The 15193-nt window shown below is 52.2% G+C and overlaps 2 protein-coding genes across 2 annotated transcripts in view; one reads left to right on the top strand and one right to left on the bottom strand.

Annotated features, from left to right (window-relative positions):
- The window catches only part of CDC42BPG (CDC42 binding protein kinase gamma), a 70220-nt gene extending 69135 nt beyond the window's left edge, over positions 1–1085 (top strand). The window contains exon 37 of the mRNA XM_015410791.1: positions 434–1085. Coding sequence (XP_015266277.1) covers positions 434–499 — 66 coding nt within the window. The 3' untranslated portion in view covers positions 500–1085. The remainder of the gene's footprint in view (positions 1–433) is intronic.
- LOC107110069 (N-terminal kinase-like protein) overlaps positions 964–15193 on the bottom strand; it is a 14808-nt gene continuing 578 nt past the window's right edge. The window contains exons 2-14 of the mRNA XM_015410790.1: positions 14329–14484; positions 13313–13471; positions 11620–11727; positions 10274–10387; positions 9648–9803; positions 7712–7900; positions 5467–5542; positions 5179–5367; positions 4703–4833; positions 3746–3847; positions 3132–3392; positions 2216–2282; positions 964–2113 (exon numbers count right to left, since the gene is read on the bottom strand). Coding sequence (XP_015266276.1) covers positions 1989–2113; positions 2216–2282; positions 3132–3392; positions 3746–3847; positions 4703–4833; positions 5179–5367; positions 5467–5542; positions 7712–7900; positions 9648–9803; positions 10274–10387; positions 11620–11727; positions 13313–13471; positions 14329–14484 — 1833 coding nt within the window. The 3' untranslated portion in view covers positions 964–1988. The remainder of the gene's footprint in view (positions 2114–2215; positions 2283–3131; positions 3393–3745; positions 3848–4702; positions 4834–5178; positions 5368–5466; positions 5543–7711; positions 7901–9647; positions 9804–10273; positions 10388–11619; positions 11728–13312; positions 13472–14328; positions 14485–15193) is intronic.

The following is a 15193-nucleotide window of genomic DNA, read 5'->3' as shown; positions in this document are numbered from 1 at the left end:
TTTGGGGTTGGATCCTCACCAGTTTTTAGTGCTTGATCTCATTCGATTTCACCTCCATCCTGCAAGGTCTTTGTGCACGTGGTTCCTGCAAGTTATGACACAGTTTTTTTGATCGTCAAAAGGCGCCTCTCCTTCCTTTTTCACCAGCGAAACAGATGGTTTTTTTGCCATCTTCTGGGCATGGAGATGGGAGTCACTGGGTGTGTGTGTGTGTGTGTGTGTGTGAGGTATTTGTGAATTTCCTGCATTGTGCAGGGGGTTGGACTAGATGACCCTGGAGGTCTCTTCCAACGCTATGATTCTAGGTAGGTTCTGTTGAGATGGTGGACACCTAAAGGCTCCTTAGGTGTCCACTATCCCAACAGAACTCACCCCTAAGAAAACACAGAACAGCACAGAAGCTATTGACGAGGCTCTTATTTCCTTATGGCAGATCTCCGATCGGACACGGAGCCACCCTCCCCACAGCAACTCCAGCCAGGAAAGCACCAACTCATGACGGGATGGGCTGCCGAAACTACTGCCGCTGCATGCCTTTGGCCGCACTGCTTCTTACAGCCAAAACGGGTGCCTCTTCAGGGATTCTTCCAAGGCGGCAGAGAGACAGTGGTTGATGGAGACCTACATTTCCCCTTGCCCGCCTGGAGGAATAACCGCCCCCCTCTGCCAGATGGCGTGGGAGGAAGAGGAAAGCAGCACGGCAGGCTTCGAAGATGGCCTGGGGCTCACAGCAAGACTTGCGCCAGTAGCCTAAGCCAGCCTGCCCCCCACCCCCCCACACACACACCCCATGCACCGCTCATATCTCAGGGAAGGCAGCGGCATGGCCCGGTGGCTACTGCCTACTCTTGCTTCTCAATGGCAATGAAAGTAGCACGACCAGAATCTCATCTTCCCCACTTTTCCCACTGCCGCCGCAACAGCAGGGGAAGGGGGAGCCCTGCTTTGGGAACAATATTTCCAAGAGCGTTACGGGTGTTTTTTTTTTTTTTGAAAAGCTAATCTAGTTTCTGCAGTATTTTTAAACAGAGGAAGGGAGAACCACCCCAGCACGAGTTGGGATGAGGTTGGGGCAAAAAAAAAAACAACCTCCGAGACAGCTGTCACTTGCCGGGGCAAGGCAGACCGATCCCTCCCTGCCAACAGCCCCCCCCCCTCCAGCTGTCCATCTGCTCCCTCAGCCGCACACCCAACAAAAGTCACCCACAGCTTGCAGACGGCTCCTTTCTTCCTCTGGGGAGGAAACAATTAAACACAAAGGGGTCAAACCAATTATTTTATGGTGGCGGGGGAGGGGGAAGACTTACCTGCAAGCTGTTGAATTGTCCCACACCCACATAGTGCCTTGAGCTAGTACCTAACCCTCGGGCTCCCAACAGCCTTTGGCAATCCCAGAAGGGCCCATCCAGCAGTTTTCCCCCTTCTGCCCTCGGGAGGCAAAGGCTCCGAAAAGCCAAGAAACAGCACAGAGTAGGAGTTTTGGTCTGTGCACCGCAGCAGACAGTTTCCCTACTAGCTCCTTAAAAGTTAATTTATTTTCCGAGTCGTCTTCCACGTAAACCAATAAAACTGCAGAACATTCAGACAGGCAAAAAAATAATAATTAACCCCCCTCCTCCCTACAGAAAACCCTGCAGCTGACAAGTGGGACAGAGTCAACTATTCTATGCAGAGACACTTACTTCTCCCCCCTCCCCCCCCCTCCCTTTGGAGTTCAAGTCTTATCCACAGCAGGGAGGAACCTGCAGGCAAATGGGAGAAGCCAAAGTTGGAGCCGTTCTCGGCAGGGACAGTTCTGGTCTGGCCAGCAGGTGATGAGCGGTTGCAACAGTTCACTTCACACACACCCCCGCCCCCTCTTCCAAACAGGCAAACTGCAGAGTGACTTCGGAGTCTCTCTCCACTAGAACCTCCTTCAAGGACAAGGAAAATCCTTCCGGCAGCTTCAGTGGCAACGGGGGCCCCTCCCAACGGAACGAGAAAGGCCATCAATCCAGCTTCCTGGCCCCCAGCTTCATGGGTCCCTTGGCCGCCTTCCTCTCCGCCCTCCTGGCTTCCATCTCCTGCCTCCTCTCCTCCCGCTTCTTCCGTGCCAGCTCAGCCTTGCTGGGCCCTGCGAGGATGGCAGACAGACAGACAGACAGTCATGGGCATGCAGCCTAGCCTCCAGTTCAGCAGCAGGGGAGTCATTCCGGGGAGGGAAAGGAAAACTCACCATGGTCTGACTCTAGCGCTTCCCAGTTTTCTTCTGAGCCCCAGTCTCCGAGCACTTCGGTATTTCTCTGGAATCAGATGTTGGGGTGTGTGAGAAGGAGACTGTGGACCCACAAGCTTTGGCCTGAGGGGAGCACGGAGACCCACTCTCTCCCCCTCCCGTCTGCCCCAGTTCCAGGCTCCAAACACAGCCAACAGTGACAACGAAGAGAAGGCGATGCTCTGATAGACAAGCATTCAGACACCGTTACTGCAATGTGGAGTCTTGTGAGCAAAAATCCTACTTTCTGAGCTGCTGGCATTAAAGTTGTGAGCGAGTGATTTGGCTGCTGCATAAATTAGTTTGCTCTGGAGCCATCCTTCCTGAGCGAAGACAAAAATGTGTGAGCCAAAAGCTAAAAAACGATGAGCTAGCTCACACCAACTAATCTTAGAGGGAATAAGATCACAGAAGATTAACAGAATTTATGCCAGAATAAATTAAAGACTAACAGTTCACACACCTGAAGCTGCCTTGTACTGAATCAGACCCTTGGTCCACCAGAGTCAATATAGTCTACTCGGACTGGCAGCAGCTCTCCAGGGTCCCAGGCAGAGGTCTTCCCCATCACCTACTGCCTGGCCCTTTTAACTGGAGATGCCGGGGACTGAACCTGGGACCTTCTGCATGCCAAGCAGATGCTCTACTGTTAAACCATGGCTCCTCCCCCAGTGCATTCCAGCGTAAGCTGTGTTGGTCTTCAAGGTGCTACTGGATCCTGTTATTCAGAGGTTCATTTCTAACCACCTCATGCCCTCTGGTACCGAACATTCAGTCAATGTGACCCATTCGGTCCATCCCAGGTCTAAGCCTTGGCGGAAATAAAGGGCCTGCCCCCGGGGGGGGTGGGGGGTGGAAAGTTCATGGAGACCCGTACCTGGCTGTCTGCCACTGGCTGCACCGCTAGAGAAGAAAAGGGATCTGGCTTCTGTGCCGTGGCCACACACTCCCAATTGTACTCGCTGGCCAGCTTGGTGCCTTCTTGGGGGGCCACGGCAGCTTTTGGGGCCAGCCCGGAGGTCAGGTCCCCTTCACAACTGCTGCCCCAGCCCTCCTCCGCCGCGGAGCCCTGCCCCTTCCGGTGGCCCCAGGAGGACTCCAGCTCCCAGTCGGAGGCATTCCAGTCGGAGCCGGTCACCTGCAGCACACCACAACAGTCTGTCAGGGGGTCAGCGTGCACCGAAGGACAAGACCGCTGCACTCGAAGCCCCAGGCTTCAAAGCCTGGCTTCTCTCTGCGGGAAAAACCTTCCCTAGGACAGAGTTCAGAAGGCCCTTCTTGTGCAGAAAATACAAGCAGGTCCCTAATCCATGTGACTAGACAGTGGACTGACGTACGCTGCAACCCTCGCGTTCCTCAAAACGTCCCCCCCCCCACAGTGCTCAAGAGGCCTTTCTGACGTGTCTCCACAGCCAACCCCACTCAGCAAATGAAGATGGGAGTTCCGGGGGAGTCGGTGTCAACCGAGGGGGCTCCCAGGCCCAGACTTACCGTCCTGCCTCCACTTTTCTTGGCTGCCGACGCTGGTTCCTGCCATCCCGGGCTGTTCCAGTCCTCTGAGCTGCCGGGTCTCTTTTGCTGCTCGGCCTCTTGCTGCGGACCAAGAAAGAAAACGAGCTCAGTCCTCAAGGCGTTCCAGGCCTCAGCTCTGCAACGGCGCTCCCTCCACCAGGGACGGCCAAGCGGGAGCAGCCAGCAGTGGCGCCTCCAAGCCCACCCTCCCGCTGTCTCCTTGTTTAGGACATTTACATGCAGCTTTCCCCACACGATTGTTCTCAAAGAGGTTTACATTAAAAAAAGGTACAAAACAATTTAGAATGTGGTAAAACTGTAAATGTCTGAGGACCAGAGCTATTTTTGGGCAGGAACGCACAGGAACGGAGTTCCGGCTGGCTCCCAAGTTGGCCACGCCCCACAGGAGCTCATTAGCATAATAGGCCACACCCAACAGCAGAAACTCATTAGGATTGGCTACATTAGGGGTGTGTGGCCTAACATGCAAAGGAGTTCCTGCTACAAAAAAAGGCCCTGGGTTTTGACAACAAACAAGGTAAACAGAATAAGAAGCAAAAGGTGGGTGTGGCTGGATAACCACACTTCTGGTAACATGGGGGTGCGGCCGAATTTGCTAATGAGCTGTGCTGTCAGGGGTGTGGCCCAATATGCTAATGAGTTCCTGCTGTTGGGTGTGGCCTATTATGCGAATGAGTTCCTGCTGGGCTTTTTCTACAAAAAGAGCCCTGCTGAGGACGGTGCTTTTTCGTAGGCTGGTTTCCTGGCAACTGATGGTTTCGGCAGCACAAGCTAGAGAAGAGGGGACCCTTGGCTGGAGTAGAAGTCCAGGCGTTCCAGAAAGCCCCAACCCACAGACCCACAAATCCAGGCCCAGGCCTACACTTTCAGCAATTCCCGGCCAAGCAAGCTCCGCAGGAGTCCTCCCCTCCTTACCTCCAAACTGCCCCAGTCCTCATCGTCCCACCGGTCAGCCAAGCTGTCCTCCTCCGTCACGTCTTCCTCCAGGTCCCAATGGTTGGATGAGGGGGGCGCTCTCACCTCTGGGGCAGGGGGCTGCCCAGTCCCTTTAAAAGGCAGAAGATTGTATTTGGCTGCTGAAACGAGACTTGGCCAGAAGCCACGCTGCAGTGGGGTCCTGCCGTTCGCCAGGCACGTGGAAGCAGCCAACTGGGACTTGGACAACCACCTGCCCTAGACCCTCCACCCCATTCTTTCATGGGGCCGCCACAGCTTGCTTCCGCTCTCCATGGCAGCACATCCCCAACTGGTACCCAACATACCCACCTGGGTTTTGGCCACTGTGTGACACAAGAGTGTTGGACTGGATGGGCCACTGGCCTGATCCAACATGGCTTCTCTTATGTTCTTATGGTGGGGTAGGAGGAGGAGGTTTTCCAGTCCCCACTGACCTGCTTTGGGGGCCTCTGGCGTGGCACTGGCTGGCGTCCCCTCAGGCGTGTTCTCTGCCGCTTGTGCTGCCCCCGCATTGGTCCGGATCAGCTTCGACGTCAGGGACGAGACGCCCGTCACAGCCCACCCTGCCCAGCTGGCGGCTGCCCCTGCCCCAGGGCTGGCAGAGGCGGCGTGGACATCCTTCTCTAAAAGAGACGGCAGAAGGGTTCAGCTTGACCCTGCCTCCTTAGACGACCAGCCCCACATCCACACCTAGTTCCTTCCCAGTTCCCAAGGGCGCTCACCAAGTTCAGGGAGCTGAGCCGGGTCTTCAGAAACTGTTTCCAGTTTTGTCAGGAAGCTCCGGATAGCCTTGAATGCCTGAGGAGAGGAAGGAAGCAAACAGGCATTGCCAGTCAGAGCTTTTCCAAGGGACGATGCCTCCTCTGCAGCAAACCGGCTGTCATCTCCTTTCCTGTGAAGTTCCACCTTCTCCTCTAGCATCACACGACAGCACTCCCTCCAGCATCGGGGCACAACCAGATTTTCCAGATGCTCCAAATGTTGGGTAAATGATGCGTGTTGAAGCAAGCCACTGTAGAGACAGGCCACCTTTTTGGCCTGAGTACCCCCAAAACCTCACATGTCTACCTGTGAAGGTGTTGGTGAGCCAGCAAACAAAAGGCAGGGATTTGCCTTGCTAAATTTTGTGCCCAATTTAACAGAATCCGGTTGAATGGGTTAACTAACTTTCTCAACTCTGGTGAATTTACTTTTATATCAAGAAGAAAAAGAGATTGGATTGATACCCTGCCCTTCACTACCCAAAGGAGTCTCAGACCAGTTTACAAGCTCCTTTCCCTTCCCCTCCCCACAACAGACACCCTGTGAGGTAGGTAGGGCTGAGAGAGCTCTGACAGAAACTGCTCTTTTTCAAGAACAGCTGTGCCAGAACTATGGTTTGCCCAAGGTTATCCAGCAGGTGCAAGTGGAGGAGTGGGGAATCAAACCCGGTTCTCCCAGATTAGAGTCCGTACACTTAACCACTACACCAAACGAGGTTGCAGTGTGATTGACTATTTTTTGGTTTCCCCCTCACTTAAGACTTACTTTGCAGATTTCACTCTGGGTGATTTTATTATTACTGATCATTTCCCCCTCATTCTGAATCTCAAATTTAGCTTTTTTCCCCTGGATCTCCCTGTTATGCCTTGACCCAGTATGCTGAGCCAGATTTATTGCCCGGGATTCTGTGGGATGAGGTCTCTGTACAAAGAACTCAACTATTATTTAAATCTCTAGCCTTCTTCTTAAACACAGATCTTCTATAATCAGTGCAGATCAGAGAATAACCATATTATCCAGATGCTTCAAATGTTGGGTAAATGATGCATGTTGAAGCAAGCCGCTGTAGAGAAAGGCCACCTTTTTGGCCTGAGTACCCCCAAAACCTCACATGTCTACCTGTGAAGGTGTTGGTGTGCCAGCAAACAAGAGGGGGAGAAGAGAGGAAAGCCGTGCTTGGCCAGAGGAAGAAAAGAGGGCCACACCAAGCACAGAGCAAAAATCAGGAGATCGCTGGTGCAGCAGGAGAATTTTAATTAACCCCGAGACCCCTAAGCTTTTCACGTACGCTTCATCAAGGGAATCTCTAAAATACAGTATGAACACTTCCCACGCTCTGCTGCAGAAAGTGTTTGTACTATGATGTTTTACAGATCCCCCTGAAGAAGCTTATGCAAAATGTATAGGGGGTTTCAGGGTAAATTAAAATTAACTCTCAGACTGCACCAAAGGTCTCTAGGTTTTTTGCTCTGTACACTCAGCTCAAGGCCCTGCAGCTCTGCCAAGACACTTGGGGTTTCCCTCTGAACAGACTGGGGGCCAAAGGTTCGTCAGCCACTTGCTCACATGTTGCCAGTGCCTCAGGGGCCTGCTTCCGAACTGGCCCTGCATGCCAAGCAGAACAGTCTGCCGTGCTACGGCTCATCACCATGTGTGCTGTAGAGCTGCCCGTTCTTGCTCTGCTGATCTGCAGAATTTTTTTTTTTTTGGGTGGGGAGTGGGTGAGTATGTGTGTGCATGCCTGGAAGTCATGGTTGACTTCTGGCAACCCCTACTGGGGCATGGAAGTTTCAGAGAGGTGTCTTATTATTGCCTGCCTCAGCACCCCAGCCCTGGTATTCCCTGGAGGTCTCCCTTCCAAGCACTTGCCAGGGTCGGCTCTGCTTAGCTTCTGAGATCTGATGAGATCAGGCTTTCCTGGCCTATCCGGGTCAGGTCTGCTCTGCAGAATCCTTGATTTGTCGCCCAGGCCACTCAGCCTTGACAACAGGCTGGATCCATACCGCAGCAATGGGCAGACTGTAAAAGGTAGGCAGAAACTTCACCTTCCCCCCCCCCCCCCCCAGGCCGCAACCATAGGAAGCCAGCCAGTTCCCCACCGCTGGACCATAAAAGTCACAGAGGCTGCCCACTCATACTGTGCTCCCCCCTCCCTCCAGCCAATCAAGCATCAAGGAAGCTTCCCTTTGCATCCTTGAAGCTCACCTGGTCCCGGACTGACTTCTCTGGGTCCATAGTTACCGTGCAGAGCACGGGCAGGATTTTGAAGGCACAGTCGCTCATGGAGAAGAAGTTGTGGGTGGCTGAAAAGCCCAGGACGCCAGCCACCCGGGATGGGGCAAAGGGGTCCTTGGTGGCCCGGCTGAAGGCTGATATCAGGACATTCTTCCTCGTCTGCAAAGAGGAGAGCCAGCGGTGAGCGTCAGTCGTCTCAGAGAATCTGGGGAGAGTCTTCGAATGCCAGCTGGACCCCGTTATTTCAAAAGGAAGGGGCTTGGCTTAGTTGGCCTGGTGGGGTGGCCTTAATATTCCACCCAGTTCTCCTGCTCCCATATACACAGGCACCCCGACACGTGATGGGTCCCTGCGCTACCTCATTCTATAATTCCTGGCCAAATATACCAATTAAGTGGCTTTTTAAATGCTCCAGTAAAACAGTCTGAGCCGGGGGTGGTTGGTTGTGCATCTGTCCTTGAAACGGTTCATCCCAACATGGTAAGCTTGTACCGAGTTAGGTCAGCATGATCTATTCTGACCAGCTGCATTTTCCTGGTTTTTCTCATCACCTGCTACTTGATCCACACACTTCTTCTGTGGGCACAAGACACAAGAATCAATCAAACAGTGTCTTTTTTGGTGTGTTTAGAGGCAAAGTGTCTATATGCAGGTGGGGGGCACCAGGTGGTGCCAGAGAGGACATTCTGGGGTGGAGGCAGATCACCCCTGTTGCCAGTGTTGCTACTAAGAGGCATTCTGGTTCATATAGCAAGCCACTGCTGAACTGAGGCCTGGGAGCATTGTCAGCACAGAGTCGCCATCTGAGACCGGAAGTCTGAATGCATCTGTGAACTGTTCTACTCCGCTCCTCTGTGGAGGGCGCCACAGGCAGGATTAGGGTTCAATAGCCCTGTAGGTTACGCTATAGCCAATCCAACGCAAAAGTGCAGTAAAATGCTCTCAAGAAGCAGGTAAATAAAGAAAGCTTTACAGTTTAGAAAATTAAAACCACGACATGATCAACCTACCTAGTACAATTTTTGTCCCATGCTTCCTACAAGGAACTTGGGGTGGCCTATGTGATTATCGCCCCCCATTCTAAGAAGAAGAAGATGCCAAGCTGAAACTGACTCATGGTGACGCCACCCATAGTGTGATCGAGGCAATAGATGGCGAACCTTTTAGAGACCGAGTGCCCAAACTGCAACCCAAAACCCACTTATTTATCACAAAGTGCCAACACGGCAATTTAACCTGAATACTGAGGTTTTACTTTAGAAAAAACACCTCACACATTAACTTAAGATGATCCAAACAAAGTAAGGAAACCAATCCCAAATGCTTTCATTTACTTAAAATTATTTGGCAGAGAATCTGACACTTTAATGATGCTCTGGGCCTGGCTGGGGCGATGGCCCGCATGCCCACAGAGAGGGCTCCGAGTGCCACCTCTGGCACCTGTGCCATAGGTTCGCCACCACTGCAATAGAGGAACAAAGGTGGTTTGCCATTGCCTGCCTCCATGAAGTATCCCCAGTCTTCCTTGGCTGTCTCCTGGCCAGCCTAGCTTCGCTCTCAAGGTCCGATAATGACCAGGCTAAGCTGGGCTATTCAGGCTGCTCCCCCCCTCCCCCCCAGTTCTAACCCCACAACAATCCTGTGACACCATTTAGACAGAGAGAGAGAGAGAGGCCCAAGGTCACCCAGTGACCTTCAGGGCTGATTGAGCATCTGACCACTACCCCACTCTGTCTGTCCTTAAGTTTCACAAAATCCGGACTTGCCCTCGAGCAAGGAGGGAGGAGGAGCTCTCCCCCCAACCCCAATTCCACTGAAGATCCAACAGCCAAAATGGAGAGGAGAACCCCCCCCCTTCCCTCAGGCTTCTGGAGAGGAAGCCCCTCAGCGAGCGGCTGGCACTCACGCTGGCATTCAGGTAGGGCCCGATCTTGCCGAGGCACACGGTGGTGTTGCAGCGGATGGGCCCCTGGTCGTCCCGGGCTTGGAGGCGGGCAAAGTGCTTCATGAGCTCCACGTTGAGGTTGTTCTCGTTCAGCTTGGGAGCCAGAAGCAGCATCGACTGCAAAAGGGGTGGTGGGGTGGTAAAGAGGATGTGAAGAGAGGGAGAGCAGGAAGCAGCCCAGGCTCCACGTCCTCCCTCCGGCTTCCAAGCACCATTTGGGGGAGGAGGAAACAGCTGGACACCTTCCCTCAGGCCTGCAACCAGCTCAGCTGAGAATCCCCCTCCCGAGGGAACATCTGTGTTGCACTTCAATATCGTCTCTATTACAGATTTTCACTCCTGGAAGTTGTTTTGGGACCCCAATTGTAGCTTAAAAAGCGGCCCTATTCTCTCCAGGGATTGCAGCGGCTCCCGTGTCCGGCTGGGTTTTGACCCAAAAAGGGCCCCCCACCCCCCGCCCCAGGTGCCTTTTCCCACAAGACAGAGGGACAAGGCAGGCTTGGAGCACTCTAGGGAGACAGGAAAAGAACCGGGCTTTCTGCAGACTGTCCCCCCCCCCACCCTCCAAAAAAGTCATACTCACGGACCTTCACTGTCTGCTCCCGGATGGCCGGGTTGGTGTCCAGGAAACCATGAACGACGTGGGGAAAGATCTGGGTGTTGACGGTGGGCTCGTTCAGGTACTGGATGAACTGTTCCATCTGGCAGACCAAGGGCAAGGGTCAGCAAAGGACTCGCCAGCATCGGAAGAAGAACTGTGCCACTGATTTGCCACTGATTCACAACTGACTCCAGCCACGGGATGTCCGAGGCCAGAGGGGAGCAGAGGTGGTTTTGCCACCCCCTTCCTCTGCGTGGCAACCCTGGTCTTCCAAGGAGGTCTCCCATCCAAGCACGGACCGTGGCTGACCCTGCTGAGCTTCTGAGCTTTGACAGGAACGGGCACGAGGGGCCCTCAACTGAGGCACATTCCCCAAGAGCTGTCAGAATGCAAAGACCCCGACCAAGCCCGAGCCCTCTCTCTACCTGTCCCCCACCCAACGTATCCTGATGACCGGAACCAAAAGCCAGCACCCTATACTTACAGCCAGTGTTCCCTCGAAGCTGGGTTAGCGTGAGCTAGTGGACAGTTTTTTATACCACGGCTCATACATTTTTGTCTCAGCTCAGGAAGGATGGCTCCAGAGCAAGCTAATTTATGCAGTAGTCAAATCACTTGCTCGTAACTTTAATGCCAGTAGCTCACAAAGTAGAATTTTTGCTCACAAGACTCCAGGGCTTAGAGCAGTGGTGGCGAACCTATGGCACGGGTGGGCACACGTGCCATCGCCCCAGCCAGGCCCAGACCATCATTAAAGTGTCAAATTCTCTGCCAAATAATTTTAAGTAAATGAAAGCATTTGGGATTGCTTTCCTTACTTTGTTTGGATCATCTTAAGTTAATGTATGAGTGGTTTTTTCTAAAGTAAAACCTCAGTATTCAGGTTAAATTGCCGTGTTGGCACTTTGCAATAAATAAGTGGGTTTTGGGTCGCGGTTTGGGCACTCGGTCTCTAAAAAGTTCGCCATCACTGGCTTAGAGGGAGCATTGCTTAGAGCCCCACAACAAATGGCCCTGGGAAAGGGGGAGAGTCCCGTGCTTAGCTCACTTGCCTCAAGCATCCCCACACTGCAAGATGTCCTGCCCCACAGTCCTACCTGGACTCCACATCACCTTCAGTACAAGCCTGAGCAAGTTCAGTGGGAGCAAGTCCCACAGAAAAGACTCCGGCAGGATCCTAAGTAGACCTGCTTAGGCGTGCACTGTTAAGTTTGAACCCAGGAGTCAGAGCAACCTCCCCCACCCCCCCATTCCTGGCTGTCCTCTTGAGCCACTAAAAGCCCCTCTGCGTCACACACAAATCTAATGTCCTGGCCAGAGAAGCTCATGCACCTGCTGCAGTAAGCGGATCCTCATGGCCCGGTCTGGGGAAGAGAACATCTTCACAATAACAGGAATGATTTTTTGTTGGTATTCCTGGGCATTCAGGAACTTCCCCACCTGGAACGACAAAGGAAGGAGGAGACGCCTGTTAATCCCAGGCAAGAAACGGCCCACAATTTCTCCCGTACACTTGCGCACACCACAAAAAGAGTCCTTTGATAGCTTTCTAGGAATTCTGGTAGGGCAACAAGCTTCAGCCAACTCATCCACATGGGTCCATGTTTGTTCTTTCTTTTTCTATTTTTTTTTTGAAGCTCAAGACTTTATTGAGCTATACCGAACACAATTACAAAACATCAAGTAAGAGCTGTAAAAGTACATAAGCATCGCTTCAATGTACAGTATTAGTATGTATAAATGATGTTTAATACATTAGGAAGGGTCCATGTTCAACCAGCGGGGCTGGAAGCGGACACCAGCAGTGCCGACCTAAGTGAAGTTACACCCTTCCAAGACTTTTGAGGTCAATGGGCTTGGAATGGTGTAATTCTGCTTAGGGATGGCACAGCCAAGGTTTTTGCGATCTTCTTTGGGGTGTATGAAGAAGAGGAGGAGGAGGAGTAGTTTGGATTTATACCCCACCCTTCACTGACTTGGAGTCTCAGAGCGGCTTACAATCTCCTTTCCCTTCCCCTCCCCACAACAGACACCCTGTACGGTAGGTGGGGCTGAGTGACAGAAACTGCTCTTTTTCTTTTTTATATATAAATTTTTTATTTCGTTCCCAAGTTTACCTTTATACATTCCCTCTTTATATCTTACATACGTATCAGAGTCATTCATCACTTAATTCGTAAATACATTTTAAATTCACTAATCACAAGACAACTCTCCTATCCCATTGTACACTTTTCCCCATCTCATGTACCTTTTCATTCCTGTTCTGCAACCTCAAACTCAAATCATCCATTCGTGGTAACTCCAGTATTTTGACTGTTAAGTCTTCCCTCTTGGGTATAACCTCGGATTTCCAATTTTTTAGCCAATAGCAATCTAGCGGCTGTTATTACGTAGAGAAACTGCTCTTTTTTCAAGAACCGCTTCAGAACTAGGGCTTGCCCAAGGTCGTCCAGCCAGGTGCAAGTGGAGGAGTGGGGAATCAAACCCGGTTCTCCCAGATTAGAGTCCGCACACTTAACCACTACACCAAACTGGAAAAGTATCAGAAACAACTTCTCGTTTCCAGACTGAGAAGCAGCCTTTCCCACCCCAGGCTATGAGCTACCTTAAGGGTTCCTTCCACCTCCTCAAAAGCTAATCTGCATTTTATTTAAAATGCTATCAGCTGGCTAAAAAGCAGCTGGTTTAATAAGCCGTAATTTTTACCCAGCGCCAACTGTATATTTACAGTAAGTCCCGTACTTTGTGGAGAGCGCAGAGAGGTGCCAGCACTACTTCCACAGGGCACTGCCCTCCATCCCACCCCAACAGTTCACCACTGATTCATATCAAAGACCATGGTAGCATTGCTAAAGTTACCCCTGCTGGGGCAACTTGTTCATTCCTCTTTGGACGTCCCATAATGGAGACATCAATCGGCCTCCGCCAGGCTTAAGAAAACGCAGAACAAAAACACAGGGGGCGTCACACATATGGGGCCCGGTCCCATCCCCCCCCCCCGGTCCCCACCTGTTGAGCTCACCTTGAAGAGTGGGGTGAGGATGACGGCGCCAGCACTGCCAAACTCAAATGCCGTCAGGAGCTGTGGGAGGACCTTGTGGCGGCAGAAATCCTCCGGAAAGGTGTCCAGGTGGGTGCTGAGCTCCTGGAAGAACTTCTGCCGCTCGGCAGGCTCCTTAATCTGGGGGAGGGAAGTCGCTGGGTCACATCCACCACCTTTCCCGGAGGGAAGGCTCATCAGAAAGGAACGGGCAACGAGGCCAGAAACACAGCCAGGATGGATGAGTCACATGGGCTCTTTTCGGCTTATTTTCCCCACCCCATCCCCAGTGAGGGCAGGTTTACTGCCCTGGAAAGGCCTAGCCCGGCCACCCAGGAGCCTGCATCCCCAGAGGACTTCCAGACCACGTGCTCTATATCCCCAAACATTTGAGCCTCATCCCCTGGGCGTGGGAACACTTCACCCAGGAAGGAGGACCACCTAAAAGCCCCCCTACCTGCCTGACTCCCAGTCTAGCGACCTGTTGCTCCACTAATACCAAGCATCTTCGCCCCTTGCAGAGCACCAGCATCAAAACTTTAGGTAAGAGATTTTCTTCCAGGTACTCTCTAAGACGACCGCTGACCCTTGCCCAGCAGACCCACTGAAGTAGACCTTCAAACACAGCTTCCTCATTGATGGGAGAGCTGTGGCTCAGCGGTAGAGCATCTGCTTGGCATGCAGAAGGTCCCAGGTTCAATCCCCAGCATCTTCAGTTAAAAGAACCAGGTAGGAGGAGATGTGAAAGACCTCTGAGATCCTGGAGAGCCACTGCCAGTCTGAGTGGACAATACTGACCTTGATGGTCACGTGTGTGTTCATGTGTGATAGTCCATCTACAAGAATGCTGTCCACTCTGACTGGTATCAGCTCTCCAAGGTCAGAGGCAGAGAAATCTTCCACAAATGATGCTGGGAGCTGAACCCGGGGGGCCTTCTGTGTGCAAAGAAAGTTCCTCTACCAAGGAACACAGAGAACTCGCTTCGCCTTTCACTTACCTGGATCTCCTCCAGGAAGAGGTTGGTCTCCACAAAGTGGTTGTCCATGAAGCCGCCCGGCCCGCAGCAGTTCTGCAGGAACTTGGCAGGGTTGGGTCGCAGCTTTGGGTTGGCACCAACCAGCTCACAATAATGGGGCACCAAGGACTTGGGGATCTGGAGAAGGGGGAGGAAGAAGCAAGATAGGAAGGGTTGCCATCCTGTGTGCAGTTCTGGTCACCACACCTCAGAAAGGATATTATAGCATTGGGAAAAGTGCAGAAAAAGGCAACTAGAATGATAAAGAAGAAGAAGAGAAGAAGAGATTGGATTTATACCCCCGCCCTTCACTACTCAAAGGTGTCTCAGAGCGGCTTACAAACTCCTTTCCCTTCCCCTCCCCACAACAGACACCCTTGTGAGGTAGGTGGGGCTGAGAGAGCTCTTGACAGAAACTGCTGTTTTTCAAGAACAGCTCTTATCAGAACTACAGCTTGCCCAAGGTCATCCAGCCAGGTGCAAGTGGAGGAGTGGGGAATCAAACCCGGTTCTCCCAGATTAGAGTCCGCACACTTAACCACTACACCAAAGGGTTGGAACACTTTCCCTATGAAGAAAGGTTAAAGCGCTTGGGGCTCTTTAGCTTGGAGAAACGACAGCTGAGGGGTGACATGATCGAGGTTTACAAGATTATGCATGGGATAGAGCAGGTAGAGAAAGAAATACTTTTCTCCCTTTCTCACAATACAAGAACTCGTGGGCACTCAATGAAATTGCTGAGCAGTCGGGTTAGAACAGATAAAAGGAAGTACTTCTTCACCCAAAGAGTGATTAACACATGGAATTGACTGCCACAGGAGGTGGTGGCGGCTAAAAGCATGGACGG

The sequence above is a fragment of the Gekko japonicus genome, unplaced genomic scaffold (genome assembly GCF_001447785.1).
Source record: "Gekko japonicus isolate JY-2015 unplaced genomic scaffold, Gekko_japonicus_V1.1 scaffold42, whole genome shotgun sequence".
NCBI classification, from domain to species: domain Eukaryota; kingdom Metazoa; phylum Chordata; class Lepidosauria; order Squamata; family Gekkonidae; genus Gekko; species Gekko japonicus.
This window is presented reverse-complemented; position numbering and strand designations above follow the sequence as displayed.